The 15,782-nt window shown below is 39.5% G+C and overlaps 1 protein-coding gene across 7 annotated transcripts in view; it reads left to right on the forward strand.

The window, feature by feature from the left end:
• The first annotated feature begins 429 nt into the window (after positions 1–429).
• MELK (maternal embryonic leucine zipper kinase) overlaps positions 430–15,782 on the forward strand; it is a 77,264-nt gene continuing 61,911 nt past the window's right edge. For 3 of the 7 annotated variants that reach the window (XM_065878394.1, XM_065878395.1, XM_065878396.1), the window contains exons 1-3: positions 7,788–7,845; positions 9,127–9,212; positions 11,821–11,937. In XM_065878394.1, coding sequence (XP_065734466.1) covers positions 7,788–7,845; positions 9,127–9,212; positions 11,821–11,937 — 261 coding nt within the window. Of the gene's footprint in view, positions 700–7,749; positions 7,846–9,126; positions 9,213–11,820; positions 11,938–15,782 lie in introns of those variants that run through there. The other 4 variants (XM_065878393.1, XM_065878398.1, XM_065878391.1 and 1 more) reach the window with 3 other exon arrangements.

The raw sequence follows: 15,782 nt of genomic DNA on the forward strand, positions 1-15,782 counted from the left end.
GTAAGATTTATAGAGGGGAGAGGTATACTTGTCTTTTGTTGGTTGGGAGAAGGGCCACTGGGCAAGGGGAGGACGAAAATGAGACTGTAACTACTAGCGACTTCTCTGCAAATCAATTTTAGGAAAGAGAACTTAAAGTTGAATTATGTAAAAACTTTGTATGCTCACGACTCCACGAAAATCTTCACGTGCCCTCCGGGGAGGGGCACTCCAGGTCGAAGACCAAGGCCTTAAGTCACCTCTCAGCAAGCTCCAGAGGCCTCTTAACCATCCCACTCCTTGGGTCCGCTCGCTGTCCTAGGGCGACAGCGCCCCCGCCTCGCTGCGACCGCCCAGACGCCGCTGCGTCCCCGCCCCTTCCGGCGCGCGAGGTTTGATTCCCTTGGCGGGCGGAAACGGCCAGAGCGTGGCTATCCAAAAAGTTTCTAGGAGTTCTCTGCGCTCACCGGTTCCCTTCGGACGGCAGGCCGGCGCGTCTGTCTTTCTGCCTGGCCCAGTCCCTCCCGGCCCTCCGTCCTCAGGTCAGTGAGTCCCGCGTGGGTGGAGGCCGGGGTTCCGGCCGTGCGCGGCGCGGGGGACGGCGGCTCGGGCCCAGAGTGCTCCTGGCTCACAGGAGACTGGGGAACTTCACCGGAGTCCCACCTTATGAGCACGGTTCCTTGGATGAGATAGCCTTTCCGACCCCTGGTTTTCTCCTCTGTAAGTGGGATAGGGATCGTATCCGCCTCCGGGTTATCGGTGAGGTAAAGCGCTTGCCACCTAGGAGGCTGTGATAGATGTGAATTCCCATTCCATGTTTCCATGACACTGACGGTCTCCGGGAAAGAAGTTCAAAGAAGGGTTTCGAGTTACTTCTGTTCGTACAACTCAATTTACTAGGCAGTTCAGTAAACAAGGAAATGTGTTATGTCTAATCACCCCCTTTTCAGGGTCCAAATCCTTCCTTTTCCTTCACCTTCCGAAAGTAGTGGCTTAAGAGGCTTAACACTAAAAGGGGAATATGCACCGAATGCTATAGCACTAAAAGGAGTGACCCACCGGGAGACCAGTGGGAAAAAGGGAGACTTCCAAAGGAGGGCGTCCCAGGAGAGTGATCAGGCCTCTAGCTCCTAGGATGAATAATTGTCCTTGAGCTTCACAATTGGTATTTCTCCTGGTAGTGGAAGGGGGGAAGGTAGTGCCTGGAGTTTTGCTTACAGCCCAGTGTTCCTAACTTTTTTGTTCATATTTTGGTTTCTATCTCTGTGTTGTGTGGGATAAATCAGAAACATCCTTACTGCACCTTCATGGGCGTGTCTCACCAGTGGATCTGTCCTTTCAGTATTTCTACTATGGACCAACCAGATGGCCAGATCAGTCCCTTACTACCTTTGGGAGTGAATGCCTCTTTACTGGTGCTCCCAGAAGCCTCTGCAGGGGAGCAGGACAGTATGTTAATTAAATGTATTACAAGGGCACATTATATGCCATTCTGTATTTTACTTCTCATTTGAAATATCCTCAGCATCAGTGTCATACCAAGTTCACTAGATAATGTAAATGTATTATACAGCAGGTAATAGCATAGCCCAGATAAGACTATGTTGGTAGGAAGATGCCCCCAATTTGTTGCTATCTTATAAAATTTACTGATAAACTTTCTTCCACTATCTAGGCAATTCCTTCTTTCCTCAGAAAAGTTCAAGACCCCAATTGTATATAGCTCCAGTTCTTCTACTTAGTCACATTTAGAAGGACATTCAGGTGTCTGGGGTCTAGTTTCCTTCTTCATTATCCACAGTTGGGAGGCTGTCTTCCACATTGACTGATCATATACTTCCTTTAGCAGCAAGTGGGTTACTCCAGTCAAAAGTCTTTTGTGTGTTCTGTATTTCCAGACTCTAGAGGATAAACAGGGAGAGCACTTCAGAATATTTAGAACCAGCTCCACTTCTACAAAATTTAAAAGCCAAGTAAAATCTGCTATCATTATAGCAGTTTTGCAACGTAAACACCAGTTTTCTTATACAGTAGCACGAATGATGTTCCCTGGATTCAGTAGATACAGTTTAGGGCCACATTGGTATTACTCACCTAAAGATATGGTGTGATTTGAGAGAAGGGGGTAGATAACAAAATGGAAGGAAGAAAAATAGGAGGTGTGTGATTTAGTCTTACACTGGTGAGAGTTGATCTCTGCTAGTTGACTGGAGGCCATAACCTGGAAGTTGAAAACTCATTTGGGAAAAATCTGTCAAGAAGTTGGTTATGACACTCTTATATCCCTGTCTGGGAAAATGAATTCCAACATCATACTAATTGCTTTCTCTTTCTGAGTGTGGCAATTTGAAATAGCCCAGTCCTTTATATGGAATTTAGGCATGTGCAGTGGTGGCAATTTGGAGTGTTACTTATACTTCCTAAGGCCTACTTCTTTCCCTTTGTCCATTTCCATCTCATGTTTTTTAGTTTGTTTTTGTTTTTATTTTTTGGCCGAGCTGCGCAGCTTGCAGGATCTCAGTTCCCTGACCAGAGATTCAATCCAGGCCATGGCAGTGAAAGCCGGGAATCCTAACCATTAGGCCATCAGGGAACTCCCTCCATCTCATGGTTTTTAAACTTTGAAATGTCTGTTTGTGTTTCCTCTTTAACCCCTGTGTTCTGAATGCCCCAATACTGCATTAGTTGGAGCTTTGCTCTCTAAGGAACCTGATAGCCTACTTTTATAGCAGACCACTTTCTAAACAGATTTATAGCCTAACATTCCCCCATTTCCAAAGTCCTGCTCATTCTCTTCTCCATCATCAGGATCCCAAAGATTTCTTAGCCTTGTGTTGACCTCTATACCTTTACTGCTATTTTTCCTGTTTTAAAAATTCTTAGTCCTGCGATTCCTCTCTTTTGGGGGTGTGGTTCCACTTCATTCCCAATTTGCTCCAATAACAAATGCCCTTTAAAAGGTTTCTGAATTAGTAAGGATATTTCTAATCCTGTGTCTCAGGTGCCCAGGGAGAATAAATATGTCCTCTCTGCTGTCTCCTTGCGTGGAACAACTTTTGCCACTCCAGGGGAAGCGGAAATATTTCTTTTTATATCACCAGCTTTCCGCTGTTATCAGGACTTGACTTTGCTTCCTTTGTTTGCCTACGCTGTTCATGCAGATTCAGCTAGATTAAAAGTTCCACCTGCTTATTAAGTTGGTCCAATGCCACCTCTTCCTAGGAAATGACTAATATTGTTTATTGGATCAGAATGTCTTTTGCCCATGATCTTTATCTTTCTTGCTATTTCAGCTTTGACATTGCTACTAAAACCTTTTTTTTTAAGCTGATTTTTTTCTTGGGTTTTGATATTTTTCCTTCCAGAACTTCTGCTCTAGTGTTCATTTCACTGACCAAATTTTTGAAGACTTTTTACTTGCTAAATAGCATACCTTTTATCTCCAAGTAAAATGATTCCTGGAATCAGAGTGCTTTAGGCATTTTGTAAGGAAATTTAAAGGGATCTTAAAAAAAAAAAAATTCTCTGTGTCTCTTGGGCTTTTGATAATTTCATTCATTTTTTTTCTCCACTTCAGTTTAAGAAGATTACCCATCTTCACTGTAGCAAGGACCTTCCCTATTGCTCTGTCTTTTCCTTTATAAACTCACCACAGTCCTGAGGTTGAACTCATAACTCTAGGTCTTTTTTAAGGTTTAATAACATGCTGGCCACTCAGCTCTGGATGAGCCAGGATGAAGGACAGAGAACTTGAAAGTAGTAAACATGGTGCTGGCCACTTAACCAATCCCAGAGCCTTCAGCAGACTTGCTAAAGCCCTGCCTGTTGGTGAAGGGAGACTGTCTGGCTCTAGAAATGAGCACTAGCACCAGGTTTCCACTACTGAGAGGCATTAATTAAGATGTATGAGTTTTGCCCTTTCCAGGTAGAACTTTGCCCAAGTCCCATTTGGCTATGCATATACTTACCTAATCTTTCTAAATGTTACAGAGAGTGGGGTCCTGGGATCTTGAACTCTGTGGTGCCATACCTAGTCCAGTGCTAGGGCACAGAAGGAGATTTGTGCACAGGAGTCAGACCAGGCAAAGGAGTTTATCACTAGCTGGGTCTTGGACTCAAAGCCCTTTGTGAACTCTAGAGCCCTTGGTGTGCTGTGCTGACTCAGTGACCTCCACTTCCCTGGGCTCCTCTGATTCCTGCGTGGCTTTCTAAGGGGTGTGGAAGCATCTCTTTCCAAGGTTGAAATCTCAAGTCCTGTCCTGTCACACTGGCCTCTAGGAAGAAGAGCTCCTTAGAGAAACTGTATCTATATAGGTTCAGAGAGCTTGCACCCCATGTCTACCTATAAGAAAGCTCCATTTTGCAGTACCTAAACTCAGGTCCTAGGACTTAACCTATATAGGAGCACTTCCAAATTTATTTAGAAATCTACTTCCTAGAAACTTTCTTTTTAGTAGTGTTGCTTTTTTCCTTCCTTCTTGGCTTCCATGAAGCTGTATTCGAATTCTTGCTTTTCTAATTGTTATCTCCATGCTCTTCCTCTTGCCACTCCTAGCTATAGGTCTGGTATAGGTAAGGCCTTATCTGTCTTAATTGTCTGTCTTTCACTTTACAGTCTTTACTGTAATTGATTTTGTGTGTGGTGTGAGGTAGAGATCCAATTTTCTTTTTTCCCGTATACCTAACCAATTGTCCACGCTCCAAATCTGCATTTCCTTTTCCTGGTACCTCTGAAAGCAGTTTAAATTCAGTGCATGTCAGCCTTTTCTTCCTCTGGGATCTTTGCACCTAAATTCCCTCTTGCTGGAATGCTCTTCCTCTCATTTTTTTTGGGTTAACAATTCCTGTTAAGGCCTATCAACCACAGACCATTAGGGACACATCCGTGATTAAAAAACAATTAGGTATACTTAGCTTGCTGCAGCAAGAGAAACCATACACCCTAGGATCTTGGGCATCTCAATAAGAGTGAGTTGAAAGGGGCTTACAGGATTTGGGCTTGTGCTAGGGAAGCAAGGACCAGTTTTTTGTTTGTTTGTTTAGTTGCAGCATGTGGACTTCTTAATTGTGGCATGCAGGCTCTTAGTTGTGGCATGTGAATTCTTAGTTGCAGCGTGCGTGTGGGATCTACTTCCCCATCCAGGGATTGAACCCAGGCCCCCTGCATTGGGAGCATGGAATCTTCCCCACTGGACCACCAGGGAAGTCCCAAGGACCAGTTTTGGAGTGGATACTGTCAAAGAGCAGGAGCATTTCAGCATTTGGGTATCTGAGGAAGCCGGAAGTGGGAGGAATGAGGTAGTGCTGAGGATGTCCTTGGTGAGAAAGCAGCAGTCTGTCAAATAAAGGAACATTATCATTTTAACTGCTTCATACAGAAACATTGTTTACATGGTCTTGCACAGTTCCTATTGGAAACATTCTTCAAGTTGTGATGGGAAGGGCTGATTTGCTTTTTCTTGCTTCTCATTCTTTGAGTTAGATCTTGACTTAAACATTACCTTCTTAGTGACCCATTCTAACCACTGTTGCGTATTTTCCCCAGTATTTATTACATATTGTTATTTATTTATTTATTTATGGCTGTGTTGGGTCGTCGTTGCTGCGCGCGGGCTTTCTCTAGTTGTGTCGAGCGGGGGCTACTCTTTGTTGTGGTGCACAGGCCTCTTATTGTGTTGGCTTCTCTTGTTGTGGAACACTGGCTCTAGGTGTGTGGGCTTCAGTAGTTGTGGCACGTGGGGTCAGTAGTTGTGGCACATGGGCTTAGTTGCTCCGCAGCATGTGGGATCTTCCTGGACCAGGGATCGAACCCGTGTCCCCTGCATTGGCAGGCGGATTCTTAACCACTGAGCCACCAGGGAAGCCCTTTATTACAAATTATAATTATTTAATTCATTGTCTGTTAATTTTCCTTTTGTCTTCTCCACTGGAATGCAAGATCTATGAGGGCAGGAACCATATTTCTTCTCTGTTATAGCCTTGGTGCCAAGTGCAGGTCTGGCACATCACTGGTGCTCAATAAACACATCTGTATGGATAAATGAATGAATACAAGAAAGTTCAGAGTTAATAGTCTGATTGCATTAGCAGTTCTGCCAGATACAGTGCTAATCTCTAGTTATAGTCAACTAGGAACTTATCCTCCCCAAATAAGACAAAGCTGGTATGAGTATGACCTCACGTGTACTCACCCCATGGTGTTTTGTAATTCTAGTTAATTTTAAAACTCAGGAAGACAAAAATCAAATAAGACCTCCTAACACTTTTATAACTAATTTTTTATTATTTATTTATTCATTTACTTATTTAATTTTTATTTTATATTGGAGTATAGTTGATTTACAATGTTGTGTTAGTTTCAGGTGTATAGCAAAGTGATTCAGTTATACATATAACCATTCTTTTTCCGATTCTTTTTCCATACTGGTTATTACAGAATATTGAGTAGAGTTCCCTGTGCTATATAGTAGGTCCTTGTTGTTTATCTTTTTTATATATAATAGTCTGTCTGTGTTATTTTAATAAATTATTTGATATATACTTAAGAGTATAGGGACTTCCCTGGTGACGCAGTGGTTAAGAATCTGCCTACCGATGCAGGGGACACAGGTTTGATCCCTGGTCCGGGAAGATCCCACATGCAGCTGAGCCCGTGTGCCACAACTACTGAAGCCCACCCACATGCATAGAGCCCATGCTGTGCAACAAGAGAAGCCACTGCAATGAGAAGCCTGTGCACCACAACAAAGAGTAGCCCCCGCTTGCCACAACTAGAGAAAACCTGTGCATAGCAACAAAGACCCAACATGGCCATAAACAAACAAACAAACAAACAAACAGCGTATATGTAACACATGTAAGTTGTGAAGCATAATAATAAAATATATATCTCATTACATGTATCTTAAAATTGTATATCATTGGAGTCTTAATTTGCATATCCCTGATGACTAATGAAATTGAGCCTTTTTTCATCTTTTTATTGGTTATTTGTGTTTATTTGTGAAATGCCTTTTTTATTTCATTTGCTTATTTTTCTGTGGGGTTGTCTTTTTCTATATTGTTGTGATGGAGTATATGTATTCTGGGTGAAAGTCCACTGTTATAAGTGTTGCAAATATTTTCTCATATTTATGTTGTTTTTTTCTTAAATGATGTCATTGGATATGCAGAGGTTCTTAATTTCAATGTTATTTAATATTTATTTATTTAAATAATGCTAGCTTTTTAAAATTTATCTATCTATCTATTTTTAAAATTTTTTTTAGTTTTGGCCTTGCCACACAGCTTGTGGGAGTTTAGTTCCTTCCCCGACCAGGGATTGAACCCGGGTCCTCGGCAGTGAGGGCCTGGAGTCCTAACCACTGGACTGACAGAGAATTCTCTATTATTATTTTTTATGATTAGCACTTTCTGTGTCTATTTAAAAGATCCTCTTCTATCCTGAAATGATGACAATATTCTATTAAAACTTTTAAAGGCTTACCTTTCATATTTAAGTCTTTATTTGATCTGGAATTGATTCTTATGTATGGTGTGAGATAGGAATCCATTTTTTTTTAATATGGCTGATCAGTTTTTCCAGTATCATTTATATGCCTAAGACTTATTTATATTTGTAGTTACAAGAATGAAGGCGATAGTCTCTCTCTCTTTTTTTTTATACGGTTTCTCTATTTTTATTTTTTAGGGATCTCAATAAGAATGAAGGAGATAGTCTCTTAATAGTTCCTTTTTTGATCATGTACTGTTTTTGTTTTTGTCTTACAGGTTCTTTTTATAATTTTGAGTAAACTTCCAGGAGGACTATGAAAGATTATGATGAACTTCTCAAATACTATGAATTATATGAAACTGTTGGGACAGGTAATTATTTTCTTCTTGGAGAGGATAGGTCATCTATTTGAGAGTATAGTGTATTTGGGCAGCCAAGAGCTTTTTAGCCTCACTTATGTAGTTTTAAAATTCTTCAACCTATTTTAGTAAGAAAAAGTGGAGCAAGAGAGAGGAGAATTGTAGGAGGGGCCTTGTGGTTCATTTTATTTAGAATAAAAGTCACTAGAGAGTTTTGAGCCAAGTAGTGGTCTGACCTTTTGTTTTTAAGGTTCACTCTGGCTGCTTGGTTGTGAAAAGACTGGCTGGGAGAGGGCAAGGATGGAAAAACATAGATGTTAGGAGGTTATTGCAATAATTTAGGTGAGTGATACTGGAGATGATGGTGACTTGGATGGTGATAGAATTGAAGGTAGTGAGATTCTGTGTATAGAAAGGGGTGAGATTCTGTATACAGACATACACACACATATGTACATTTAAGTATAGTATATTGAGGCATAACACATAGTAAAATAAGCAAAGTGTACTAATTTTGATGGAGTTTTTGTACACATATACCCATATGTTCCCTGCTCAGATCAGGACATAGAAATTTCTAGTCAGTGCCTGCTGCCTTTCTCCCAAGGTAAACATTAATATATTTTTGAAGACAGAGCCAGTGTGATTTGTTGGAGGGTTGGATATGTGGTGTGAGACAAAAGCGAGGGGCTAAAAATGGCTTCTGGATTTTTGGCCTGAGCACCTGGGAAGATGGAGTCGCCATTTACTGAGATGAGGAAGACCATGGGAGGGACTACCAGGAGCTTCTTTCTAGAAGCCCTCAGCTGGCGGTTTCTTTTAGATACCTAAATGTAGACCTTTATCCAGCTTTTGAGCCAGTTTTGAAACATAATTGCTTATTTTTACAGTTTTAACACTGAATGGAAATTTCATATTACTTGTCTTTTGTCTCTCCAACTTTATATTGTGTTCTGGCAATGTTAATTATAAAGTAGGTTTAATTGCAATGTTAATTATAAAACAAATTTCTAGAGAATGAATCCTTTTTTCCTGCTTCTTCATTGCAAAATTAAAGATATCCTATCATGGCAAAGAGTCTTTAGTTAGTCATTGGATGAGGAGAGGCTAGGATCATGGCCAACACTTGGAAGCAACAAGAAGAAAGGGCCACAAACTTCAGAAAAATATAGATCAATAGACCCTTATAAAAGTACGTGGAAAGGTTTTTTGTGCCTCAGTTCTCAGTTTGCTCTGATGATGATATTTAAGTTAGTTTGCTTCTCTCTTCATAATACATTTTCCCATACTTAGGTGGCTTTGCAAAGGTCAAACTTGCCTTCCATATCCTCACTGGAGAAATGGTAGCTATAAAAATCATGGATAAAAATGCACTAGGGGTAAGTCTAACATTACTTAAAAAATATTTATAGATCAGTTTTGTGAATTAAAACTTGAATTTGCTCTAATGTTCTAGTTACTGCTCTTTTATTAGAATAACATTTCCATAGCCAGTTATGTATAAATCTATGGTTTTAAAAAGTAATCTGGGGACTTCCCTTGTGGTGCAGTGGTTAAGGATCTGCCTGCCAGTGCAGGGGACATGGGTTCAATCCCTGGTCCGCGAAGATCCCACATGCCGCAGAGCAACTAAGCCTGTGCGCCACAACTACTGAGCCTGCACTCTAGAGCCCGCGAGCCACAACTACTGAAGCCCATGTGCCTAGAGCCCGTGCTCCTCAACGAGAGAAACCACCGCAATGAGAAACCTGCACACTGCAACAAAGAGTAGCCCCCGCTCGCCGCAACTAGAGAAAGCCTGTGTGTAGCAATGAAGACCCAATGCAGCCCCCCCCCCCAAAAATTAATTAATTAATTAAAAAAAAAGTAATCTGGGGAAGGAGTTACTTTGTTCTTAATTTTAATACAGGGCAATGGCACATATTTGAAGTCGACAGGGTCCATTTTTCTGCAGTTGTTTCATAGTCTTGTAGGTGTTTCTGGGTATTGATATTTCCCTTCTTTATCTTCTCATGATACCCTTACTAAATGTTGATCTACTTTATAGTATAGATCGATCTTATGTCCCAGAATTTTATTCAAAGAATAAATTTTACTCAAAATTTATTCTAACTTTTATTAGAAATTATGAAATCCTTTTCTTAATCAGCCTTTTTTTCCTCTACCTGAATGCTTCTAGGATTGAGTTGCTCATTACCTTCTAAAGCAGCCCATTTAATTTGTGATCTTGGCTATAATGTGCATAAAGTTTTCTATTAAGGGAGAATCTGTCTCTTTTGATGGTCTTTGGGCATTATATACCCTTCCCAGTGTTTGAAGTCATCCTGAGTGGTCTTTTTTTTTCTAATTCTTTCTACCATCCTTGTATGGTTTGGTTTCTATGCTTTGTTCTGGTCTCTTTCTGCTGAGAATTCACTAGTCTCTTAGTATGCATCTGTGATTGTTTGTTTTTTCGGAGATAAATTAAAAACATTTTTTTTAAATCTTTTTTTTTATCCTCTGACCAAAAATCTCTGAGGGTTAAAGTTTTTTATTCTTTGCGATTGAGTTAGCATTATAATTATTATTAGTATACAGTTGAGTAAAACAGCACAAACATTTTATGTGTTGATAATTATCAAACATAAAAATCACTTTACTGAAAGTGCATATTTATATGAGACATGTTGGACTTTTTTGGGGGTCTCTCATGTTGTTAGGACGAGACAGAGTTTAATATCAACTGTTACTTTATTTTTAAGGATGCAAGTGCTGATTAACATACATAAATAGTCAAAGAGAATATGTTTTGTTATAATAACGCCACTCACTTCTTTGAACTCCTTCTGAAATATATGCCAGAATCACACAATGATCTATATCAGAAATTATTTTTAATAACCTATCAACTGACAATTCAGGCTCTCCTTCAATATTTTTGTTTTCAGTGCTCAATACTGTACTTATTAAACTAATAAAAAGGTATTAAAAAACATTTTTCTTGAGCATTTAAACATTGGTTACAAAACTGATTAATTCCCTTAAGCAATTTCAACTTCAGTTATAACTTTAGTATGACTTATTTACTTGGACACAGCAAACACTTAAATAGCAGACAAAATGTGACCTGTTATTACAAAATGCATTACCACAGCAGTACTCAAAACTATTCTAAATCATCAATATGATGATATTAGTTCATTATTTCTAAACTTGTTTTTGTATTTTTTATTGTTGCTATGTTTATTTTAGTTACTTCTTGGGACTTTAAAAATATTTTGATTACTTTCAGGGTTTTAGTCATCAGACTCCCACATCCCCCAAAAAAGAAGAAAAAAAGATTATCTTATCAAAATAGTCAAAGTTACAATTGATTCTTGGTTAAGAACTAATATCTGGTTGCATGGCCCTAGATAATTGGATATTAAGCCACAGATCATTAGTTCAAGTCCCTTTTTATAATAAAATTTTACTTGTTTACTTCATGGATATCTGGATTTCTATCTTTAATATGGACTTTGAAAGTTTTTCAACTTGGTTTACCCTCCTCCCCAACCAACTTCTTATTTTGAAAAATTTCAAGCTCCTTGAAAAGTTGGAAGACTGAGACAGTGAATACCTTTTATCTACATTCACCAATTTTTAGCTCAGCATGCTTCTTAATGGGCATTGCTGGGACCGAAGTGGTAGCCAAGGCATGTACACTGAGTAGTGTTTCTGTCATTTTCCTTGTTTGGAATGCTAACCTTCTAAAGGGAGTCTGAGATTATTTTAATTTTTCTAGATGTTATACTATTGCCCCACATTGAACTTGTCTTTCGTAAAACCCTCAAGGCCTTTTTAAAATGTACACACAAATAAGTTTTGTTTTTTATTTCTATATTGTTGAACAAATTGTTTTGAGGCTGTTGATTGCTTTTGCTACTTAGTATTAAAGTTGGTGATATTGATGCTTGGAGCACTTCCCAAATAGGTTTATTGCTCATTTAATGAAATGTTTTGTCACAGAGTGATTTGCCCCGGGTCAAAATAGAAATTGATGCCTTGAAGAACTTGAGACATCAGCATATATGTCAACTCTACCATGTGATAGAGACAGCCAACAAAATATTCATGGTTCTCGAGGTCAGTAGTATGTTCCAGAGACCTAAAATTATTTGGTCATTGTCTTAGTCTGTTTGGGCTGCTGTAACAAGATATCACAGACTGGGAAGCTTCTGAACAACGGAAATTCATTTCTTACAATTCTGGAGGCTGGGAATTCCAAGATCAAGGCACCATCATGGTCGGGTGAGGGCGCTCTTCTTGGTTCATAACTGGTACCTTATTGCTGTGTCCTTATATGATAGAAAGGGTTAGGGATCTCTGGAGCCTCTTTTAGAAGAGCACTAATTTCATTCATGAGGGCTCTGCCCTCATGTCTTAATAACCTCCCAAAGGCCCCACTTTCTAATGCCACCATCTTTGGGGGTTAGGATTTCAACATATGAATTTTTGGAGGGACACAAACATTCAGACCATTCTCACTCATTTTATCAATAGTTATGGGAAAAGTACATTTCACCTGAAAGATTAAATTTTTTTTTTTAACATCTTTATTGGGGTATAATTGCTTTACAATGGTGTGTTAGTTTCTGCTTTATAACAAAGTGGATCAGTTATACATATACATATGTTCCCATATCTCTTCCCTCTTGCGTCTCCCTCCCTCCCACCCTCCCTATCCCACCCCTCCAGGCGGTCACAAAGTACTGAGCCGATATCCCTGTGCCATGCGGCTGCTTCCCACTAGCTATCTACCTTATGTTTGTTAGTGTGTATATGTCCATGACTCTCTCTCGCCCTGTCACAGCTCACCCTTCCCCCTCCCCATATCCTCAAGTCCGTTCTCCAGTAGGTCTGTGTCTTTTTTTTTTTCGCGGTACGCGGGCCTCTCACCGCTGCGGCCCCTCCCATTGTGGAGCACAGGCTCTGGACGCGCAGGCCCAACGGCCATGGCTCACGGGCCCACCCGCTCCGCGGCACGTGGGATCCTCCCGGACCGGGGCACGAACCCGTGTCCCCTGCATCAGCAGGCAGACTCTCAACCACTGCGCCACCAGGGAAGCCCCAGGTCTGTGTCTTTATTCCTGTCTTACCCCTAGGTTCTTCATGACATTTTTTTTTTTTCTTAAATTCCATATATATGTGTTAGCATATGGTATTTGTCTTTTTCTTTCTGACTTACTTCACTCTGTATGACAGACTCTAGGTCTATCCACCTCATTACAAATAGCTCAATTTCGTTTCTTTTTATGGCTGAGTAATATTCCATTGTATATATGTGTCACATCTTCTTTATCCATTCATCCGATGATGGGCACTTAGGTTGTTTCCATCTCCGGGCTATTGTAAATAGAGCTGCAATGAACATTTTGTTAACATGACTCTTTTTGATGAAAGAGTAAATGTTAAATGGCTTACCTGTTTGAGTTCTGTAACAATTTAGATCAAGTAGGCATATATAATAAATTGGAGATACATTGTAAATGTATCCTTTCTGATACCCTCCTAATGGGATGGTGTAATTTAGTGGACAGAATATGTTAGAATTTGTTCCTAGAGGGAAGGATTCATTTCAGTGTTATATGATGTATTAGCCTAGGGCTGCCACAAATGTGGTTTAAAACAGGAACTTACTGTCTCATAGTTCTGGAGGTTAGAAGTCTGAAATCAAGGTGTGTACATGGTTGCTTCCTTCTGAATCGTCTGTTCTATGCCTCTTTCCTAGTTTCAGATGGTTGCTGGCGATCCTTGGCATTCCTCGGCTTATAGATGCACCATCTTCTGTCTTCAAATGGTGTTGTCTTACCTCTGTGTCTGTCTGTGTCCAAATTTATCTCTTCATACAGGGATACAAACAATTGGATTAGGTTCCACTCTAATCCAGTATGACCTCGTTCTAACTTGATTACATCTATAAAGACCTTATTGACATATAAGGTCACATTCACTGGTACCAGGTGTTAGGACTTGAACATACCTTTTTGGAATGACACAGTTCAACCCGCAACCTATAGGTAGACTTTAATGTATGTGTTATTTGAACCAAACTCTTTTAAGTTTTAACCTGCTCCTTTTGGCTTGAAATGTAAAGTCTTTAGAACATGTATCATTCATCTCATTTCATTTTCCTTAGTCTTAGCCAGATAATTTGTAACTGCACATCATTTTGACAGATTAACTCTGTTTTAAAAGCACATTTTAAAATTCATAATGCTGAAAGTTTTGGACATAGGACCATTTTCTCTTTATTACACTGTAGATCCACCCACATGGTTTACAGTGGTGAAATTAAAGCCTTTTTAAAAGTTGATCCTTTTGTCCAAATTAAATACTTCAAAAAAACCAAAATCCATGAACCTGGGACAAAATTTAAAGGTTACAAGAGAGGGGACTTCCCTGGTGGTCCAGTGGTGGAGAGTCTGCCTTCCAATGCAGAGGATGCAGGTTTGATCCCTGGTTGGGGAACTAAGATCCCACATGCTGTGGGGCAACTAAGCCTGCGTGCCACAACTACTGAGCCCATGTGCCTCAACTAGAGAGCGTGCGTGCCGCGAACTACAGAGGCCCTGTGCTCTGGAGCCTGTGCTTCACAACTAGAGAGAGAAAACCTGCACGCCACAACTAGAGAGAGGCCTGCGCCGCAATGAAAGATCCCGCATGCATCGAGGAAGATCCTGCGTGCCACAACTAAGACACAGCCAAAAAAAAAGAAAGAAAATAAATTAAAAAAATAAATATTAAAAAAAAAAGATACGAGAGCGTATATATTGAAAAGTAAAATTCTCTCTCCCCTCTGTCCCAGTCATCCTGTTTCCTTTCCCTTATGTTAATCACTTACTTTTTTGGTTTCCTATGTATTTTCCATGTACTTAGAAATACTTATGTGTATTTTATATATATATATGTGTGTGTGTGTATTCACATATATTTATGTGTATGTGTAGCTTACTGGTTTCTGTCACACAAATGGTCACATACTGTAATATTATTCTGTACCTTTTTTCCCCCCTATTTAACATTTTAGCTTGGAGACCATCAATGCATATTCATAGAGATTTTTGATGTTTTTGTTTTACTCTATTTTGTATTTCTTTATTTGAAAATACAAAGTAGGCTGTTTTCTTTATGTAAATCTTATTGGATAGCATTTTAAAAATTGACTAAGTATAATTTATATACAAGAAAATGAACACATTAGGTACATAGTTTTTGAAAAAGGTACATACCCATGTATTTCCCACCCCACTCAGGGTATAAAACATTTCTACTACACTAGAAAGTTTTCTCCTGACCCTTGAAGTTAATCCCTGTTACCCCACCGTCCCAGTGCCCTTCTCAACAACCACTGACCTGATTTTTATCACCAGAGATTAGTTTTACCTATTCTAGAGCTTGATAAAAATAGGATCATACAGTATGTACTCTTTTGTATTTGGCTTCTTTTATTCAGCATAATGCTTTTTGCAAGTCATTATATCAGTATATTCTCTTTTATACCTTGCTTTTTTCACTTAATATTGGAGATTGTTTCATATCAGCTTATAAAGAGTTTCCTCTTTTTTTTTTCCTTCTTTTTATGGCTGCATGGAATGCCATTTTATGTAGTGTGAGTACATTAGTGTTGTTTCCAGTCTTTTGCTGTTACAAGCTATGCTGCTGCAGTGAATGATCTTAAACGTGCATTGTTTTTTGATGTGAGAGTGTATCTATAGGAACAGTTCCTAAATGTGAACGTATGAGGTCATAGGCTATCTCCATCTGTAATTTTAATTGATATTGCTAAAATGAAATGAAATCTTAAATGGAAACCCCCATTTACAGAATAGTGGAGCTGCTCTGGTGAAGAAGGGATGGAAAGCCTAGATAGAGCTTTGTGCTCTGGTACCCATTCTTTTGTAGCCTCTGAGGAACTTGTGTATAATTGG

The sequence above is a fragment of the Phocoena phocoena genome, chromosome 6 (assembly GCF_963924675.1).
Source record: "Phocoena phocoena chromosome 6, mPhoPho1.1, whole genome shotgun sequence".
Taxonomy (NCBI): domain Eukaryota; kingdom Metazoa; phylum Chordata; class Mammalia; order Artiodactyla; family Phocoenidae; genus Phocoena; species Phocoena phocoena.